Source organism: Enhydra lutris, unplaced genomic scaffold (assembly GCF_002288905.1).
Source record: "Enhydra lutris kenyoni isolate GAN:26980312 unplaced genomic scaffold, ASM228890v2 scaffoldscaffold13, whole genome shotgun sequence".
NCBI classification, from domain to species: Eukaryota; Metazoa; Chordata; class Mammalia; order Carnivora; family Mustelidae; genus Enhydra; species Enhydra lutris.
Genome location: NW_019154097.1, coordinates 57,118,227 through 57,138,785, shown reverse-complemented (window position 1 = coordinate 57,138,785; position 20,559 = coordinate 57,118,227). Strand labels below are relative to the sequence as shown.

The following is a 20,559-nucleotide window of genomic DNA, read 5'->3' as shown; positions in this document are numbered from 1 at the left end:
GACAGGAAACAACATGTGTTGCAGAGGATGTGGAGAAAGGGGAACCCTCTTACACTGTTGGCAGGAATGCAAGTTGGTGCAGCCACTTTGGAAAACAGTGTGGAGATTCCTCAAGAAATTAAAAATAGAGCTTCCCTATGACCCTGCAATTGCACTACTGGGTATTTACCCCAAGATACAGATGTAGTGAAAAGAAGGGCCATCTGTACCCCAATGTTTATAGCAGCAATGGCCACAGTTGCCAAACTGTGGAAAGAACCAAGATGCCCTTCAACAGACGAATGGATAAGGAAGATGTGGTCCATATACACTATGGAGTATTATGCCTCCACCAGAAAGGATGAATACCCGACTTTTGTAACAACATGGACGGGACTGGAAGAGATTATGCTGAGTGAAATAAGTCAAGCAGAGTCAATTATCATATGGTTTCACTTATTTGTGGAGCATAACAAATAGCATGGAGGACAAGGGGAGATGGAGAGAAGGGAGTTGAGGGAAATTGGAAGGGGAGGTGAACCATGAGAGACTATGGACTCTGAAAAACAATCTGAGGGTTTTGAAGGGGTGGGGGGTGGGAGGTTGGGGGAACCAGGTGGTGGGTATTAGAGAGGGCACAGATTGCATGGAGCACTGGGTGCAGTGCAAAAACAATGAACACTGTTATGCTGAAAAGAAATAAAAATTAAAAAAAAAAAGAACTAGTTAGAGCTGAAGAATTCCATAACTGAAATAAAAAGTACACCAAAGGAAATCAACAGCAGATTAGAAGATGCAGAAAAATGAATCAGTGAGATGAAAGATAGGGTCCTGGAGACCAACCATGCCAAACAGCTAAAAGGAAAACATAAAATAAGAAATGAGTTTAAGTTAAGGGGACTCTGTTGACATCATCAAACACAATTACATTCATATCATATCAGAAGGAAAAGAGAGCGAGAAGGCAGAAAATTTATTGAGGAAATAATAGCTAAAAACTTCCCTAAGGAAGGGAGGAGACAAACAGCTGGATTGAGGAAGTTCAGATATCCCCTAACAAGATTAACCCAAGTAGGCCTATACCAGGACAAAACATAATTAAAATAACAAAAAGTCATGATAAAGAGAATTTTAAAAGCAGCAAGAAAGGGGCACCTGGGTGGCTCAGTGGGTTGGGCCTTTGCCTTCAGCTCAGGTCATGATCTCAGGGTCCTGGAATCGAGCCCCAAGTTGGGCTTTCTGCTCAGCAGGGAGCCTGCTTCCCCCTAACCCCCGCCCAGCTTCTCTGCCTACTTGTGATATCTGGCTGTCAAATAAGTAAATAAAATCTCTAAAACAAACAAACAAAAAAAAAGCAGCAAGAAAAATGAAAACAGTTACATACAAGAAATAGCCCATAAGGCTATCAGCTGATTTTTTGCAGAAACTTGCAGGCCAGAAGGGAGGGGCATAATATATTCAAAGCATTGAAAGGAAAAAACCCTGCAACCAAGAATACTCTACCTGGCAAGGTTATCATTCAGAATAAAAGGAGAGATAAAAGCAAAAGTTCAAAGAGTTCATCACCACTAAATAAACCTTACAAGAGAAATGTTAAAGGGAATTCCTTCAGTGGAAAGAAAAGGCCATAACTAGAAGAAAATTACAAAAAGAAAAAAATTTCACAGGAAAAAATAAATATATAATAAAGGTAGTATATCAATCACTTATAAAGCCAGTATGGAGTTTAAAACGTAAAAGTAGTAACCAATTATGTCTACAAAAATCAGTCCAAGGGATGCACAAAATATAACAATGTAACATATGCACATTGTATACATGAAGACATAGGGAGAGGTAAAAATTTAGTGCTTTTTGAATGTGTTCAAACTTATGCAACCATCAAATTAATATAGACTTCTACACACATAAGATGTTATATATGAATGTAATAGCAATGATAACTACAAATAAAAGACCTATAACAGATAAACAAAAAAAAATAAAGAGAATGGAATCCAAACATAAGGCTAAACAAAGCCAAGAAACCATAAGGGAAAAGAACAAGAAGAAAGAAGAAGTGAAGTACAAAAGCAACTAAAAAAATGAATAAAATGGCAACAAATATATACTTATCAATAGTTACTTTAAATTAAATGGAGTAAATGCTCCAATAAAAAGACAAAGGGTGACTGAATAGATCTATATGCTGCCTACAAGAGACTCACTTCAGACCTAAAGACATGTACAGACTGAAAGTGAAGGGCTAGAAAAACATCTAACACGTTAAGTGGAAGAAAAAGTAAACCAGAATGGTAGTACTTATATCAGACATCATTGATTTTTAAATAGGCTGTAGCAAAAGATAAAGAAGAGAAATACATAATGATAAAGGGAAGCATGTGACAAGAGAATATAACAGTTGTAAATATCTATGCCCCTTGCAGTTTCAGGTCAAAATGGTGTGCAGTCCTGCTATAGTAACATCAAGCCAGTGGCTCGAGGATATTAAAAAATGGTTTTACAATGCTGCAGGGTTCAATAAACAGGTGTCAATGTAAGATGATACAATATACGAGAATGATGATATGAAAGACACCTTAATAAGGCTTCCTGGGAACTTTATAATGACAGGATGTTTCACATTAAGAGAATAATGGACCTGACCATGAAGCAGAGTATCTTGCCTAAAAAGCATTGGACAAAATATGAGGAAGACAAAGTCTACCTTGATCCATATCTGAAAGAGTTATTTGGGAAAGAAAAGAGAGAGAAGAATGGGCAAAGAAATAATCATGGAATTGAAATCTGTGGTTGTAGCTGTCCTCAAATATATTTAATAAGTTGGATAAACCTATTAGCCATCAGGGAGATTCAAATCAAAACCACATCAAGATACCACCTTACACCAGTTAGAATGGCCAAAATTAACAATACAGAAAACAACAAGTGTTGGAGAGGATGTGGAGAAAGGGGAACCCTCTTACACTGTTGGTGGGAATGCAAGTTGTTGCAGCCACTTTGGAAAACAGTGTGGAGATTCCTTAAGAAATTAAAAATAGAGCTACCCTATAACCCTGCAATTGCACTACTGGGTATTTACCCCTAAGATACAGATGTAGTGAAAAGAAGGGCCATCTGTACCCCAGTGTTCATAGCAGCAATGGCCACTGTCGCCAAACTGTAGAAAGAGTCAAGATGCCCTTCAACAGATGAATGGATAAAGAAGATATGGTCCATATATACAATGGTATATTATGCCTCCGTCAGAAAGGATGAGTACCCACTTTTGTATCAACATGGACAGGACTGGAGGAGATTACGCTGAGTGAAATAAGTCAAATGGAGAGAGTCCATTATCATATGGTTTCACTTACTTGTGGAGCATAAGGAATAACATGGAGGACATTGGGAGGAGGGGAGGAGAAGTGAGTTGGGCAAATCGTAGGGGGAGACAAACCAAGAGAGACTGTGGACTCTGAGAAACAAACTGAGGGTTTTGGAGGGAAAGAGGGTAGAGGGTTGGGTGAGCCTGGTGGTGGGTATTAAGGAGGGCACGTATTGCATTGAACACTGGGTGTGATGCATAAATAATGAATCTTGGAACACTGAAAAAAAATAAAGTTAAAAAAAATAAGTTGGATAAACCTGACTCATACAATTTGGAACTATTTGAGCTACAAATGTATTACTTTAAATAAATGTCTATTGTGATTAAAATATTTACATACCCATTATAGAAGCATTTAAATACATAAAACAATTATTAATAGACATAAAGTGAGAAATGGACAGTAATACAATAATTCTAGGGAACTTTAATATCCCATTCACATCAATGGGTAGATAGATCATCTAGGCAGAAAAGCAACAAGGAAACAGTGGCTTTGAATTACACATTAGATCAGATGGACCTAACAGATATATACAGAATATTCCATCCCCAAACAATAGAATACATATTCTTTTTAAAAGCACATGGAACATTATCCAGAACAGATCACATATTAGGCCATAAATCAAAACCTGATAAAGTTAAGAAACTGAAATCATATCAAGCATCTTCTCTGATCAAAATGGCATGAAATTAGAAATCAATCACAAGAAAAAATCTGGAAAGAACACAAATAAAAGGAGGGTAAACAACATGCTACTAAATGATGAATGGGCCAAACAGGAAATCAAAGGGAAAATTTAAACATACATGGAGACCAAAAAAAAAATGAATACACAACAGTCCAAAATCTTTGTGACACAGCAAAAGCAGTTCTAAGAAGGAAGTGTATAGCATTACACGTCTACCTCAAGAAAGAAGAAAATCTCAAATAAATAACCTAACATTGTATCTAAGAAAGCTACAAAAATAAGATTGAAGTGCAAAGCTAGTAGAAAAAAATAACAAACATTAGAGCAGAAATAAATGAAACAGAGACTAAAAGAAATGGAAAAGATTAATGAAACCAGAAGCTGATTCTTTGAAAAGTGATAAATCTTTACCTAGACTCAACAACAACTGACATCATAGAAATACAAAGCATATGAGAATACCTTGAAAACCGTATGCCAATAAACAGGACAACCTATAAGAATTTCTAGATAAATTCCTAAAAACATAATCTTCTAAAGCTGAATCAGGAAGAAATAAACATTTGAACTGAGAGATTACTAGTAATGAAGTTGAGTAAGGTATCAAAAAACCCTTAATAAGCAAAAGATGGCTTTACAGGTGAATTATGCTGAACATTTAAAGAAGGGTTAACACCTATTCTTTTCAAGTTATTCCAAAAAACAGAAGAGAACAGAAAACTCCCAAATTCATTTTATGAGGCCAACATTACCCTGATACCAGCATCAGAGAAAGACACTACAAAAAAAGAAAAGTATAGCCCAATATCTCTGATGAACATAGGTGAAAAAACCCTCAACAAAATATTAGAAAACCAAATACAACAATACATTTGAAAAATCATTCTTCACAAGAAAGATTTTTTCCAGAGATGCAAGTGTGGTTCAATATTTGCAAATCAATGTGACACATTACATTAATAACAGAGAGAATAAAAACCACATGATCATGTCAATAGATGCAGAAAAAGCATTTGAAAAAATACAACATGATTTCACAATAAAAAATCTCAACAAAGTGGGTTTAGAGGGAACATAGCTCAACATCATAAAGGCCATTTATGAAAAACTCAGAGTTAACATTATAATCAATAGTGAAAAATGGACAGCTTTTCCTTTAAGATCAAGAACAAGACAAGGAAGTTCATTCTCACTACTTTTATTCAACATAGGACTAGCAGTTCTAGCTGCATCAGTCAGAGAACAACAAAAAAAAAAAGGCATCCAAATTGGTAAGGAAGTCTTAAACTTCCATTATTTGCAGATAACCTAAAACTATATATAGCAAACCCTAAAGACTGCACCAAAAAACTATTAGAACTGATAAATGAATTCAGTAAAGTCAGAGGATACAAAATTAATATACAGAAATCTGTATATGACAGATCTATATATATCCCTTACAGTAATAATGAGGTAGCAGAAAGAGAAATTAAGAAAACAATCCCATTTATGATTCCATCCAAAGTAATAAAATACTTAGAAATAAACTTAACCAAGGAGGTGAAAGACCTGTACTCTGAAAGGTATAAAATACTACATCAAAAACCAAAGATGTACTGTTGGTTAATTGAACATAATAAAAAAAAAAAAGAAGAAAAAAAATTAAGGAGGATGCAAACAAATGGAAAGGTATTCCATGCTCACAGACTGGAAGAATTAATATTATTAAAATGTCAATACTAACCAAAGCAACGTACAGTTTCAATGAAATCCCTACCAAAATACCAATGACATTTTCCACAAAACTAGGACAAATAATCCTAAAATTTGTATGGAACCACAAGAGACCCCAGATAGCAAAAGCAATCTTGAGAAAGAAGAACAAAGCTGGAGGTATCATAATCCTAGATTTCATAATATACTAAAAAGCTGTAGTAATCAAGACAGTACAGTACTGTCACAAAAACAGACATGTAGGTCAATGGAATAGAACAGAACTGAATAGAAAGCTTAGAAATAAACCCACTCTCATATGGTCAATTCATCTATGACAAAGGAAGCAAGAATATACAATGGGGAAAAGACAGTCTCTTGAATAATTGTGCTGGGAAAACTAGACAGCTACATGTAAAAGAATGAAACTGGACCACTTTCTTACACCATAAACAAAAATAAACTCAAAATGCATTAAAGACCTAAATGTAAGACCAGAAACTGTAAAACTGCTAGAAGAAAATATAGGCAGTAATCTCTGTGACATCAGTCTTGGGAACATTTTTCTAGATATGTCTCCTCTGGCAAGGGAAACAAAGCAAAAATAAATTATTGGGACAAACCAAAATAAAAACCTCTGTACAGCAAAGGAAACAATCAATAAAACAAAAAGGCAACCTACTGAATGGGAGAAGATAATTGCAAATGTTTTGTCTGATAAGGGTTTAATACCCAAAATATATAAAGAACTTAAACAAATTAACACCAAGGAAACAAAGTAATCCTATTAAAAATGAGGAGGGCCCAGGGTTAAGATGGTGGAGGAGAGGGGGACCCAAAGCTTGCCTCCTTCCTTGAACACAGCTAGATGAATATTAAATAATTCTGGACACCCAAGAAATCGATTGGAAGTCTCAGAAAACAAAGCTGCACCTCTGTAAACAGTAAAAACAACTGGTGGAAGATAGGAACTGTGAAGAATTGATTCATGGGAGAAAAGAACCACGGGCGCTGCACAGGGGAGGGAGCCCTGATAAGGGAGGTAGTAGCAGGAGAGAATGAGAGAGATAAAGAATGAAGGAAAAAAAAAGAAAAGACAAGACTGAAAACACACAGGAGACTGCACAAGAAAAGTGTTCCCCAAAACCAGTGAATGGGAAAAAGGAGAGGGCTTCAATACCACCAGTTTTTAAAAACAGCACAGCATGCAGTCTGAAGCTTGGGAGGTCAGCACCATAGCCAGGGTTGTGCCTGGTGGTCCTCCTGCGGGAAAGCAGGGTGGAGCCCCAGCCCGGTCTGAGGATCCTCTGAGTTGCACAGGGAGAAGCGATTCCCCTGGTTGGAGTGCATTTGGTAGAGTTGATATGGCCTCTGCATGGGCAACATCTCCTGTGGGTGCCACTGAGCTGCAGGATTCACCAGTAAAGGAACAAGACACCAGCTGAGGGTAGCAAAACCTGGCTGTGTGTTAAAATTTACCACAGACTGTTTCTGAGATAAACCAGTACTGGAGGGAGGCCCTCCCTGCGAGGATCAGCACCGTCCTTGTGGAGGGGGTTTCTGAAGTGTGGGGTTTTGAAACAGAGAAGTCCCTGAGATAAAACACAGGAGTACTGTACCACTTGGCAGGCGGACAGCTCAGTCAAGGACAGGGTGAAGGCAGGGATCTGACACAGGAAGGGTGACTCTTTGCACATCTCTGAGGGCTTCCTGAAGAGCTGTGGGCAGAACTTCCCGCTGGGGAGACAAGAAAGCTGGACAAAGCCATTTATCTATCTATCTATCTATCTATCTATCTATCTATCTATCATCTATCTATCTATCTATTATCCATCTATTTATTTATTTTGGGGGGAGAAGCCATTTTATGACCTTTTCCACCAGCAATGATCAACCTCAGTTTGCTTAACAGAGCCACCAAGTGGACAATGGAGCTGCTATACCAAGCCGCACCCTGCTGAGCCCTCCTGGTGCATCTCCACTAGGACAAATCCACCAAAGAATTGGAGCAGCAGACCCCTCACCCAGAAGACTAGCACAAACCTCTCCATGCACCAACACTATTGATTACAGAATGTGACAAAGCTTCAGTTTTGTGGGAAACAGGATCTAGCTTCTTTTGGGTTTTTGTTTGTTTTCTGAACAATTTTTAAATTTTAAATTTTTGTTTTTTAAATTTTTAAATTTAAAATTTAAATTTTTGTTTAAATTTTTAAATTTTGTTTTATTGTATTTTTTGTTATTTTTTAATTTTTATTTTTTCTTTCTTTTTTTTCTCAAGATTGTCTCAACAAGCAGACCAAAACATACCTAGCTTCTTTTATTTATTTATTTTTAATTAAAAAATTTTTCTTTTCTTTCTTTCTTTCTGACCTCCAAAATGACAAGATGGAGGAATTCACCCCTAAAGAAAGACCAGGAAGATGTGATGGCTAGAGATTTAATCAATACAGATATAAGTAAGATGTCTGAAATAGATTTTAAAAGAACAATTATAAGGATACTAGATGGACTTTCAAAAGCATAGAAGACACCATAGAATCCTTTATTACAGAGATAAAGGACCTAAAATCCAGTCAAGCCTAAATTAAAAATACAAACCCAAATGGATGCCATAACAACAAGGATGGATGAATCAGAGGAATGAATCAGTATTATAGAAGATATAACTATGAAAAAATGAAGTTCAAAAGAAGAGAGAAACAAAGGTAATGGATGATGAAGGTAGATTTCAGGAACTCAGAGACTTATTAAAATGGAATAACATTCACATCATAGGTGTCCCAGAAGATGAAAAGTGAGAAAAAGGGGGAGAAGGTTAACTTGAGAAAATTATAGCTGAAAACTTCCCTAATCTGGGGAAGGACGCAGACCTCAAAATCCAAGAAGTACAGAGAACTCCCATTAAATTCAACAAAATATGGCCATCACCAAGGCATATCATAGTCAAATTCACAAATACACAGATAAGGAAAGAATCCTGAAAGCAGCATGGGGGAAAAAAGTCCTTGGCCGATAAGGGAATATGAATCAGATTTGTAGCAGGGCTGGTTCAATATTCACAATTCAATCAACCCGTTACAACACATTAATACAAGAAAGGATAAGAATCAAATGATCCTCTCAAAAGATGCAGAAAAAGCATTTGACAAAATACAGTATCCATTCTTGATAAAAACCCTCAACAAAGTAGAGATAGAAAGAATGTACCTCAACATCACAAAGGCCATATATGAAAGACCTACAGCTAGCGTCATGATACTCTATGTAGAAAACCTAAAAGACCCCACCAAAAAATTGCTAGAACTAATACACAAATTCAATAAAGTCCAGGATATAAAGTCAATACATGGAAATCTGTTGCATTTCTATACACCAATAATGAGGCAGGAAAAAAGAAAACAAGAAAATCCTGTTTACAACTGCACTAAAATGAATAAGATACTTAGGAACAAGCCTAACAAAAGAATTAAAAGATCTGTACTCTGAAAACTACGGAACACTTGTGAAAGAAATTGAAGAGGACACAAAGAAATGGAAAAGCATTCCATACTCATGGATTGGAGGAACAAACACTTAAAACATCTATACTACCCAAAGCAATATACACATTTAATGCAATCTCTATCAAAATGCCACCAGCATGTCTCAGAGAGCTAGAACAAACAACCCTAAAATTTGTATGGAAACAGAAAAGAGCCCAAAGAGTTAAAATGATTGTGAAAAAGAAAAACAAAACTTGAGGCATCATGACTCCAGATTTCAAGCTATATTTTAAAACTGTAGTCATCAACACAGTATGATACTGGCACAAAAACAGACATATAGACCAATGGAACAGAATAGAAAAGTCATAAATGGACCCATATGACTATATGGTCAACCAATCTTTGACAAAGCAGGAAAGAATATCCAGTGGACAAAAGACAGTCTCTTCAACAAATGATAATGGGAAAACTGGACAGTCACACGCAGAAAAATGAAACTGGACCACTTTCTCACACCGCATACAAAAATAAATTCAAAATGGATAAAGACCTAAATGGGAGACAAGAAACTATCAAAATATGAGAGGAAAATACAGGCAGCAACCTCTTTGACCTTGGCTGTGGCTGAGAAATGGAAACAAAAGCAAAAGTGAAGTACTGGGACTTCATCAAGGTAAAAAGCTTCTGCACAGCAAAGGAAACAATCAACAAAACTAATAGGTAGCCTACAGAATGGGAGAAGATATTTGCAAATTCATACCTGATAAAGGGTTAGTATCTAAAATCTATAAAGAATATATCAAACTCACCACCCCAAAAACAAATAATCAATTCAAGAAGTGGGCAGAAGACATGAATAGACACTTTTCCAAAAATACATCCAGATGGAAAACACATGAAAAAATGCTCAACAACACTCATCATCGGGAAAATACAAATCAAAGCCATGATGAGATACCACATCACACCTATCGAAATGGCTAAAATTAACAATACAGGAAACAACAGATGCTGGTGAGGATGTGAAGAAAAGGGAACCCTCTTTCCTTTAGGTGGGGAGGCAAACTGGTGTAGCCACTCTGGACAACAGTATGGAGGTTCCTTAAAAAATTAAAAATAGAAATACCCTATGATCTAGCTATTGCACTACTAGGTATTTACACAAAAGATATACAGATTCAGAAGGGCACATGAACCCCAATGTTCACAGCAGCATTATCAACAATAGCCAAACTATGGAAAGAGCCCAAATGTCCTCGACTGATGAATGGATGGAGATGATGTGGTATAAATACACAATGGAATACTACCCAGCTATCAAAAAGAATGAAACCTTGCCATTTGCAATGTGGATGGAGCTAGAGTGTATTATGCTAAGCAAAGTAAGTCAGTCAGAGAAAGACAAATAGCATATGACTTCATTCATATGTGGAATTTAAGAAACAAAACAGATGAATATTTGGGAGGGGGAGGGGAAAGGAAAAAGAGGCAGGAAAATAAACAATAAAAGACTCTTAAGGATAGAGAACAAACTGAGGGCTGATAGAGGGAGGTGGGTGGGGGATAGGGTAGATGGGTGTGGGTTTTAAAGAGGGCACTTGTTATAAGCACTGGGTGTTGTATGTAAGTGATGAACCACTGAATTCTATTCCAGAAACCAATATTGCACTATATGTTAATTAAAATTTAAATAAAGATTTGAAAGAAAAAAAATGGGCAGAGGCCCTAAATAGAAAGACAACCCAGATACCATGGTGTTGGCCTATGGTTTTAAACTGTAGTTCCCAGTGGTAGGTAAAGCACCTATTGTGCAGTTAATGGCTTAAATAGTATTGATTGATTCATTCATTCATCTGAGAACTATTTTGAGTATCTATTTTGTGACACCATTTGTGGCACCAAGTATTGTCAGCAAACAAAACAAACTTGGTCTCTGTCCTTAAGGAGTTTGTTCTAGCTGTATTCACAAAGGAAGTTTCTCACTATAACTTTTCTCCCTATGTAGCTTGCCTAGAATAGACAAAAGAACATCTGCTTGAATAGCCAACAGGCAATTTCTTATTATAAATTTTGCTTATTATAACTTATTTATCATAAATCAAGTGGCATTTTAATTTATAAAAGTTTTCTGCAAACCTAAATCATGTGAATAAATTACACCAAGTCAATTCTGAGACACTGACAATATTAAAACACTGAGTCTGAGAGAATGAAGTTTAGATATAGCTCTGTCATAACCTTACCAGAAAAAGGACATTTTGGGAAATCTTTTGAAAGATAGTCAGCCTATTTTGCCTAGTGACAGTCTGAACTCCCTTGACATATTCATTTTGAACTTTTCTTTTTTTTTTACAGTGCAAGAAACCAAACAAATCATGCATCAATTAAACAAATTATGAAAACATGGTTAGGTTAAAAATTTTAAGTAATTTCTAGTATAGATTTCAAGTTGAACTAGTACTTTTCCTATGACAACATAGATATTCTTTTTCTTGACTAACTCTTAAACATCTACCACAAAGACACATGTATCAAGGCCCAAGCCCAAAATCTTTACATACTCTCAGCTGAATATATATAAGTGCATTAACATAAAATAGTAACATAGTTGAAAAAATCCGTAACTGTGATTATTTCATTCCAATAAGAAGAGGGTGGAGTTTGCTCTCCAACTGACAATTTAGGGGTGGAAATTTGTTATTTTTTTTTAAAGGTCATTATCACTCACTTATTGAAGACTTCTTCCATGGTAGTGATTGAAGCACCAAAGTTGGCAATGCCCAGCTCTTTTTGGTTTTTTTCTAGGTCATTAATCAGAGCTTCAAACCTGAAAGGAGAGGAAGAAGAGAAGAAGGAACTAGCACTAGTCTAGATACATTTTCTTTTCTGCTGTTGTTCATTTTATATTCTAGCAAATTGAATTTTTAAAATATATGAACACTTTCAGTTAATATTTAATTTTATTTCCAAATGTATTCCTCCCTATTGTTCTCTTAAAAGTTTTTATTGTGAAAAATATAAGAAACATTACATGTATTATTTCATCAATTCAAGCAGCATTAAGCACATTTGCAACCATTACCACCATCCATTTCCAGAACTATCTATCCTAAGATCCTAGACTAAAATTCTGTACCCATTAAACAGTAATTTTCTATTCCTTCCTTAAGCTTCACTTTTACTTTCTGTCAATTTGAGTTTTCCTAAGTGCATCCTATAAAATGGAATCCTTTTGTGTCTGACTTATTTCACTTAGCATAATTCTTTCTAATTCAAATCTTTTGTAGAATGTATAAGAATTCATTCCTTTTTAAGGCTGAATAATAATCATTGTATGGATAATACAACATGTGGCTTATCCATTTATTTGTGGGACATTTGGGTATTTTTTATCATTTGGATTTTATGAATAATGCTGTTATGAGCAATGGTGTGCAAACACCTGTTCAAGTTCTTACTTTCAATTTTTGTTGGTATATACCTAGAAGTGGAATTGCTGAATCATATGGTAAGTCTATGTTTAACCTTTTTTTTTAAAAAAATATTTATTTATTTATTTGAGAGAGAGAGAGAGAAAAGAGTGAGCAGGGGGGTAGGAGGCAGAGGGAGAGGGAGAGAAGCAGACTCCCTGCTTCCCTACACAGGGCTCACCCCAGGACCCTGTGATCATTACCTGAGCCGAAATCAAGAGTCAGCCACTTGTTCCATTCACCAGTCTAACATCTATCTGTCTATAAAGATAGATAGATAGATAGACAGACAGATAGATATATATAGGTATATATATACATATATAATTTTTCTTTTTTTTCCACTTTCTTCTCCCCCTGGTTTTGGGTCTCTTCTGATTTGGTTAGTGTATATTTTTATGGAGTCATTGCTACCTTTTTAGAATCTTGTTCCCTCATTCATCTGTTCTTATCTGGATAAAATGATGAGGCAGAAAAGCTCACCACAAAAAAAGACCAAGAGGCAGTACCAATGGCTAGGGGTTTAATCAATACAGACATTAGTAATATGTCAGAACTAGAGTTCAGAATGATGATTATCAATGTGCTAGCTGGGCTTGAAAAAAAGTATGGAAGATATTAGAGAATCCCTTTCTGGAGAAATAAAATCCCTTTCTAGAGAAATAAAAGAACTAAAGTCTAACCAAGTTGAAATAAAAAAAGCTATTAATGAGGTGCAATAAAAAATGGAGTCTCCTACTTCTTTTACTCAAAAATGAGGCAGAAGAGAGAATTAGTGATATAGAAGACCAAATTATGGAGAATAAAGAAACTGAGCAAAAGAGAGACAACTTTTGGACTATGAAGGGAGAATTCAAGAGATAAATGATACCATAAGATGAAACAATATTAGAATAATTGGGATCCAAGAAGAAGAAGAAGAAGAAGAAGAGAGGGGCAGAAGGTATATTGGAGCAAATTACAGCAGAGAATTTACCTAATTTGGCAAAAGGAGCAAGCATCAAAATCCAGGAGGCACAGAGAACCCCCCTCAAAATCAATAAAATTAGGTCCACACCTTGTCATCTAACAGTAAAACTTACAGGTCTCAGTGACAAAGAGAAAAATCCTGAAAACAGCTCGGGACAAGAGGTCTGTAAAATACAACTGTAGAAATATTAGATTGGAAGCAGACCTATCTACAGAGACCTAGCAGGCCAGAAAGGACAAGATAAAAGGATATTCTTGTGTCCTAGCTGGATACAAGAATACTGTATTCAGCTAGGCTATCACTGAAAGAAGTAGAAGGAGAGATAAAAAGCTTCCAGGACAAACAAAAATTAAAAGAATTTGCAAACATCAAACCAGCCCTACAGGAAATATTGAAAGGGGTCCCCTAAGCAAAGAGAAGGCCTAAAAGTAGTAGATCAGAAAGGAACAAGGACAGTATACAGTAAGTCACCTTACAGGCAATTCAATGGCACTAAATTCGTATCTTTCAATAGTTACCCTGAGTGTAAATGGGCTAAATGTCTCAATCAAAAGACATAAGGTATGAGAATGGATAGAAAAATAAAACCCATCAATATGCAGTCTACAAGAAACTCATTTTAGACCCAAAGACACCTCCAGATTTAAAGTGAGGGGGTGGAAAACAATTTACCATGCGAATGGACATCAAAGGAAAGCTGAGGTGGCAATCCTTATATCAGATAAATTTGATCTTAAGCCAAAGACTATAATAAGAGATGGGGAAGGACACTATATCATACTCAAAGGGTCTGTCCAATAAGAAGATCTAACCATTTTAAATATCTATGCCCTTAACATGGGAGCAGCCAACTATATAAACCAATTAATAACAAAATCAAAGAAACACATTGACAATAATACAATAATAGTAGGGATAGTAGGGGACTTTAACACCCCTATCACTGAAATGGACAGAGCATCCAAGCAAAAGATCAACAAGGAAATAAAGGTCTTAAAAGACACACTGGACCAGATGGACATCACAGATATATTCAGAACATTCCATCCCAAAGCAACAGAATACACAGTCTTCTCTAGTGCACATGGAACATTCTCCAGAATAGATCACATCCTGGGTCACAGATCAGATCTCAACCAGTATCAAAAGTTTGGGATCATTCCCTGCATATTTTGAGACGACAATGCTCTGAAACTAGAACTCAATAACAAGAGGAAAGTTGGACAGAACTCAAATACATGGAGGCTAAAGAGCATCCTACTGAAGAATGAATGGGCCAACCAGGAAATTAAAGAAGAATTGAAAAAATTCCTGGAAACAAATGAAAATGAAAACACAACTGTTCAAAATATGTGGGACACAGTGGGACACAGCAAAGGTGGTCCTGAGAGGAAAATATATAGTGATACAGCCTTTCTCAAGTAACAAGAAAGGTCTCAAGTACACAACCTAACCCTACACCTAAAGCAGCTGGAGGAAGAACACAAAGAAAGCCCAAATTCAGCAGAAGAGAAATAATAAAGATCAGAGCTGAAAGCAATGAAATAGAAACCAAAAGAACAGTAGAACAATCAATGAAAGGAGGAGCTGGTTCTTTGAAAGAATGAATAAGATTGATAAACCCCTGGCAAAACTTATCAAAAAGAAAAGAGAAGGACCCAAATAAATAAAATTATGAATGAAAGAGGAGAGATCACAACAAACACCAAAGAAATACAAACAATTATAAGAACATATTTTGGGGTGCCTGGGTGGCTTAGTGGGTTAAAGCCTCTGCCTTTGGCTCAGGTCATGGTCCCAGAGTCCTGGGATCGAGCCCCGCATCGGGCTTTCTGCTCAGCGGGGAGCCTGCTTCCTCCTCTCTCTCTCTGCCTGCCTCTCTGCCTACTTGTAATCTCTGCCTGTCAAATAAATAAATAAAATCTTTAAAAAAAAAGAACATATTTTGAGCAATTATACGCCAGCAAATTTGACAATCTGGGAAGAAATGGATGCATTCCTAGAGACATATAAAATACCAGAGCTGAACCAGGAAGAAACAGAAAACCTGAAAAGACCCATAACCAGTCAGGAGATTGAAGCAGGCATCAAAAATCTCCCAACAAACAAGAGCCCAGGGCCAGACAGCTTCCCAGGGGAATTCTACCAAACATTTAAAGAAGAATTAATACATACTCTCCTGAAACTGTTCCAAAAAATAAAAATGGAAGGAAAACCTCCAAACTCATTTTATGAGGTCAGCATTACATGCATCCCAAAACCAAAGAACCCATCAAATAGAATTACAGATCAATATTCCTGATGAAGATGGATGCAAAAATTCTCACCAAAATACTAGCCAATAGGATCCAACAAGTCATTAAAAGTATTATTCACAACAACCAAGTGGGATTTATTCTGAGGCTGCAAGGTTGGTTCAACATCTGCAAATCAATCAATGTGATACAATACATTAATAAAAGAAAGAACAAGAACCATATGTTACTCTCAATAGATGCTGAAAAAGCATTTGACAAAGCACAGCATCACTTCCTGATCAAAACTCTTCACAGTGTAGGCATAGAGGGTAGATTCCTCAATATCATCAAAGCCATCTATGAAAAATCCACAGCGAATATCATTCTCAATGGGGAAACACTGAGAGCTTTTCCCCTAAGGTCAGGAACACAGCAGGGCTGTCTACTGTCACCACTGCTATTCAACATAGTACTTGAAGTCCTAGCCTCAACAATGAGACAACAAAAAGAAATAAAAGGCATCTGAATTGGCAAAGAAGAAGTCAAACTCTCACTCTTTGCCGCTGATATGATACTTTATGTGGAAAGCCCAAAAGATTCCATCCAAAACTGCTAGAACTCATACAGGAATTCAGTGAAGTGTCAGGATATAAAATCAATGCACAGAAATCAGTTGCATTTCTATACCAACAGCAAGACAGAAGAAAGAGAAATTAAGGAGTCAGTCCCATTTACAATTGCACCCAAAACCATAAGATACCTAGGAATAAACCTAACCAAAGAGGCAAAGAATCTATACTCAGAAAACTATAAAGTACTCATGAAAGAAATTGAGGAAGACACAAAGTGAAGGAAAATGTTCCATACTCATGGATTGGAAGAACAAATATTGTGAAAATGTCTATTCTACCTAAAGCAATCTACACATTTAATGCAATCCCTATCAAAATCCCATCCATTTTTTTCATAGAAATAGAACAAACAATCCTAAAATTTATATAAAACCAGAAAAGACTTCGAATAGCCAAAGGAATATTCAAAAAGAAAGCCAAAGTTGGTGGCATCACAATTCCAGACTTCAAGCTCTATTACAAAGCTGTCGTCATCAAGACAGTATGGTACTGGCACAAAAACAGACACATAGATCAATGGAACAGAATAGACAGCCCAGAAATGGACCATTAACTCTATGTCAACTAACCTTTGACAAAGCAGGAAAGAATGCCCAATGGAAAAAAGACAGTCTCTTCAACAAATGGTGTTGGGAAAATTGGACAGCCACATGTAGAAAAATGAAACTAGACCATTTTCTTACATCACACACAAAAATAGACTCCAAATGGATGAAAGACCTCATTGTGAGAAAGGGATCCATCCAAATCATTGAGGAGAACACAGACAACAACCTCTTCAATCTCAGCTGCAGCAACTTCTTCCTAGAAACCTCACCCAAGGCAAGGGAAGCAGGGCAAAAATCAACTATTGGGACTTCATCAAGATCAAAAGCTTTTGCACAGCCAAGGAAACAATCAACAAAACCAAAAGACAACTGATAGAATGGGAAAAGATATTTGCAAACGACATATCAGATAAAGGGCTAGTATCCAAAATCTATAAAGAACTTATCAAACTCAATACCCAAAGAACAAATAATCCAATCAAGAAATGGGCAGAGGACATGAACAGACATTTCTGCAAAGAAGACATCCAGATGGCCAACAGACACATGAAAAAGTGCTCCACATCACTTGGCATCAGGGAAATACAAATCAAAACCACAATGATATACCACCTCATGCCAGTCAGAATGGCTAAAATTAACAAGCCAGGAAATGACAGATGCTAGCGAGGATGCGGAGAAAGGGGAACCCTCCTACACTGCAAGCTGGTGCAACCACTCTAGAAAACAGCATGGAGGTTCCTCAAATAGTTGAAAATAGAGCTACCCTATGACCCAGGAATTGCACTACTGGGTATTTACCCTAAAGATACGAATGTAGTGATCTGAAGGGGCATGTGCAGCTGAATGTTTATAGCAGCAATGTCCACAATAGCCAAACTATGGAAAGAACCTAGATGTCCATCAACAGATGAATGGATCAAGAAGATGTGGTGTGTGTGTGTGTGTGTGTGTGTGTGTGTGTGTGTGTGTATAATGGAATACTATGCAGCCATCAAAAGAAATGAAATCTTGCCATTTGCGACAATGTGGATGGAACTAGAGGGGGTTATGTTTAGTGAAATAAGTCAATTAGAGAACGACAACTATCACAGCTCCCTGATGTGAGGAAGTTGAGAGGCAATGTGGAGGTTTTGGGGGGTAAGAAAAGAATAATTGAAACAGGATGGGATCAGGAGGGAGACAAACCATAAGTGACTCTTAATCTCAGAAAACAAACTGAGGGTTGCTGGGTTAGGTGGATAGGGAGAGGGTGGTTGGGTTATGGACATTGGGGAAGGTATGTGCTATGCTGAGTGCTGTGAAGTGTGTAAACCTGGCGATTCACAGATGTGTACCCCTGGGGCTAATCATACATTATATGTTAATAAAAATTTTTTAAAAATAATACTTATATCAGATGACTTGACTTTAAAACAAAGACCATAACAAGATACAAAGAAGCACACTATATAATCATAAAGGGGACAATCCCCAAAGAAGACATAATAATTGTAAATATTTATGTATCCAACATGGGAGCACAGAAATATATAAATGATTAATAATACATATAAAGGAACTAATTAAAAATAATACATTAACAGTAGGGGACTTTAACACCCCAATTACATCAATTGACATATTATCTAAACAGAAAATAAACCAAGGAAACAAGGGCTTTGAATGACCCAGATGGACTTAACAGATATATTCAGAACATTCTATCCTAAAACAGAATACACATTCTTTTCAAGTGCACAAGAAACATTCTCCAGAATAAGTCACATATTAGGTCACTAAACAGGCCTCAACAAATAGAAAAAGATAAAATCATACCATGCATATTTTCCACCACAACACTATGAAACTAGAAGTCAAAAAAAAGAAAAAATAATCTGGACAGGGCACAAATACATGGAGTTTAAACAACATGCTACTAATCAATGAATGGGTCAACCATAAAATAAAATAAGAAATAAAAAGTACATGAAAATGAAAACATGATGGTCCAAAACCTTTGGGGTGCATCAAAAGCAGTGCTAAGTGGGAAGTATACAGCAATACTAGTTTACATCAAGAAACAAGAACAATCTCAAATAAACAACCTAACTTTACACCTAAAGGAGTTAGAGAAAGAAAAAAACAAACCAAGCCTAAAGACAGCAGAAGAAGGGAAATAATAAAGCTTAGAGCAGAAATAAATGAGACAGAAGCTAAAAATAACAGATCAATGAAACCGTTCCTGGTTCTATGAAAAAAATTAATAAAATTGATAAACCTCTCACCAGACTTAACAAAAAGAAAAAGAAGGGACTCAAATAAATAGAATCACAAATGAGAGAGGAGAAATAACCAACACCACAGAAATACAATCTTTTTTTCATTAATCAATAAATTTTGTTCATTCTTCAAATTTTTATTTATATTCAAATTAGTTAACATATGGTATAATATTAGTTTAATGTACAGGATTTAGTGATTTATCACTTACATACAACACTCAGCCTTCATCACAAGTGCACTCCTTAATACCCATCACCGATTTAACCCATTCTCCTGCCCACCTCTCCTCCAGTAACCCTCAGTTTGTTCTCTGTAGTTAAGAGTGTGTTTCTTGGTTTGCCCCTCTTTTGTTTCCCCACTATGTTCATCTGTTTTGTATCTTAAAATTCACAAGTAAGTGAAATGATATGGTATTTTTCTTTCTCTGACTTATTTTGCTTAGCATAATAACCTCTAGTTCCATCCACCTCATTGGAAATGACAAGATTTCATTCTTTTTATGGCTGAGCAGTATTCCATTATGCACAAACACATATATATACACACACATACACACACACACACATAACCACCTTTTCACCTCTTCTTTATCCATTCATCAGTCAATGGACACCTGGACTCTTTTCATATTTTGACTATTGTGGACATTGCTGCTATAAACATTGGGGAGCAGGTACCCTTTGAATCACTATGTTTCTATCCTTTGGATAAATACCTAATAGTACAATAGCTGGGGCATAGGTTTTTTTCATGAGCATTTTTTTCATGTGTCTGTTAATCTGGATGTCTTCTATGGAGAAATGTTTGTTCATGTCTTCTGCCCATTTCTTGACTGGATTATTTGGTTTTTTGGATGTTGAGTTTGTTAAGTTCTTTATAGAGCTTGGACACTAGCTCTTTATGTAATATTTGTGAATATCTTCTCCCATTCCATAGGTTGTCTTTTAGTTTTGTTGACTGTTTCCTTTGCTGTGTAGAAGGTTTTTATCTTGATGAGGTCCCAATAGTTCATTTTTGCTTTTGTTTCCCTTGCCTTCCCAGATGTGTCATGCCAGAAGTTACTGCAGCTGAGGTCAAAGAGGTAGCCGCCTGTGTTCTCCTCTAGGATTTTGATTTCCATTTTGAATTTATTTTTGTGTCTGGTGTAAGAAAGTGGTCCAGTTTCATTCTTCTGCATGTGGCTGTCCAATTTTTTCAACACCATTTGATG

General features: G+C 36.3%; 1 protein-coding gene and 1 pseudogene across 1 annotated transcript in view; one reads left to right on the top strand and one right to left on the bottom strand.

The window, feature by feature from the left end:
- LOC111146327 (ATP-binding cassette sub-family A member 3-like) overlaps window positions 1-20,559 on the bottom strand; it is a 195,964-nt gene that overhangs the window by 84,557 nt on the left and 90,848 nt on the right. Inside the window, exon 16 of the mRNA XM_022501838.1 lies at window positions 11,956-12,054. Within this exon, the coding sequence (XP_022357546.1) occupies window positions 11,956-12,054 (99 nt within the window). The remainder of the gene's footprint in view (window positions 1-11,955; window positions 12,055-20,559) is intronic.
- Window positions 2,418-2,751, top strand: LOC111146328 (annotated as a pseudogene).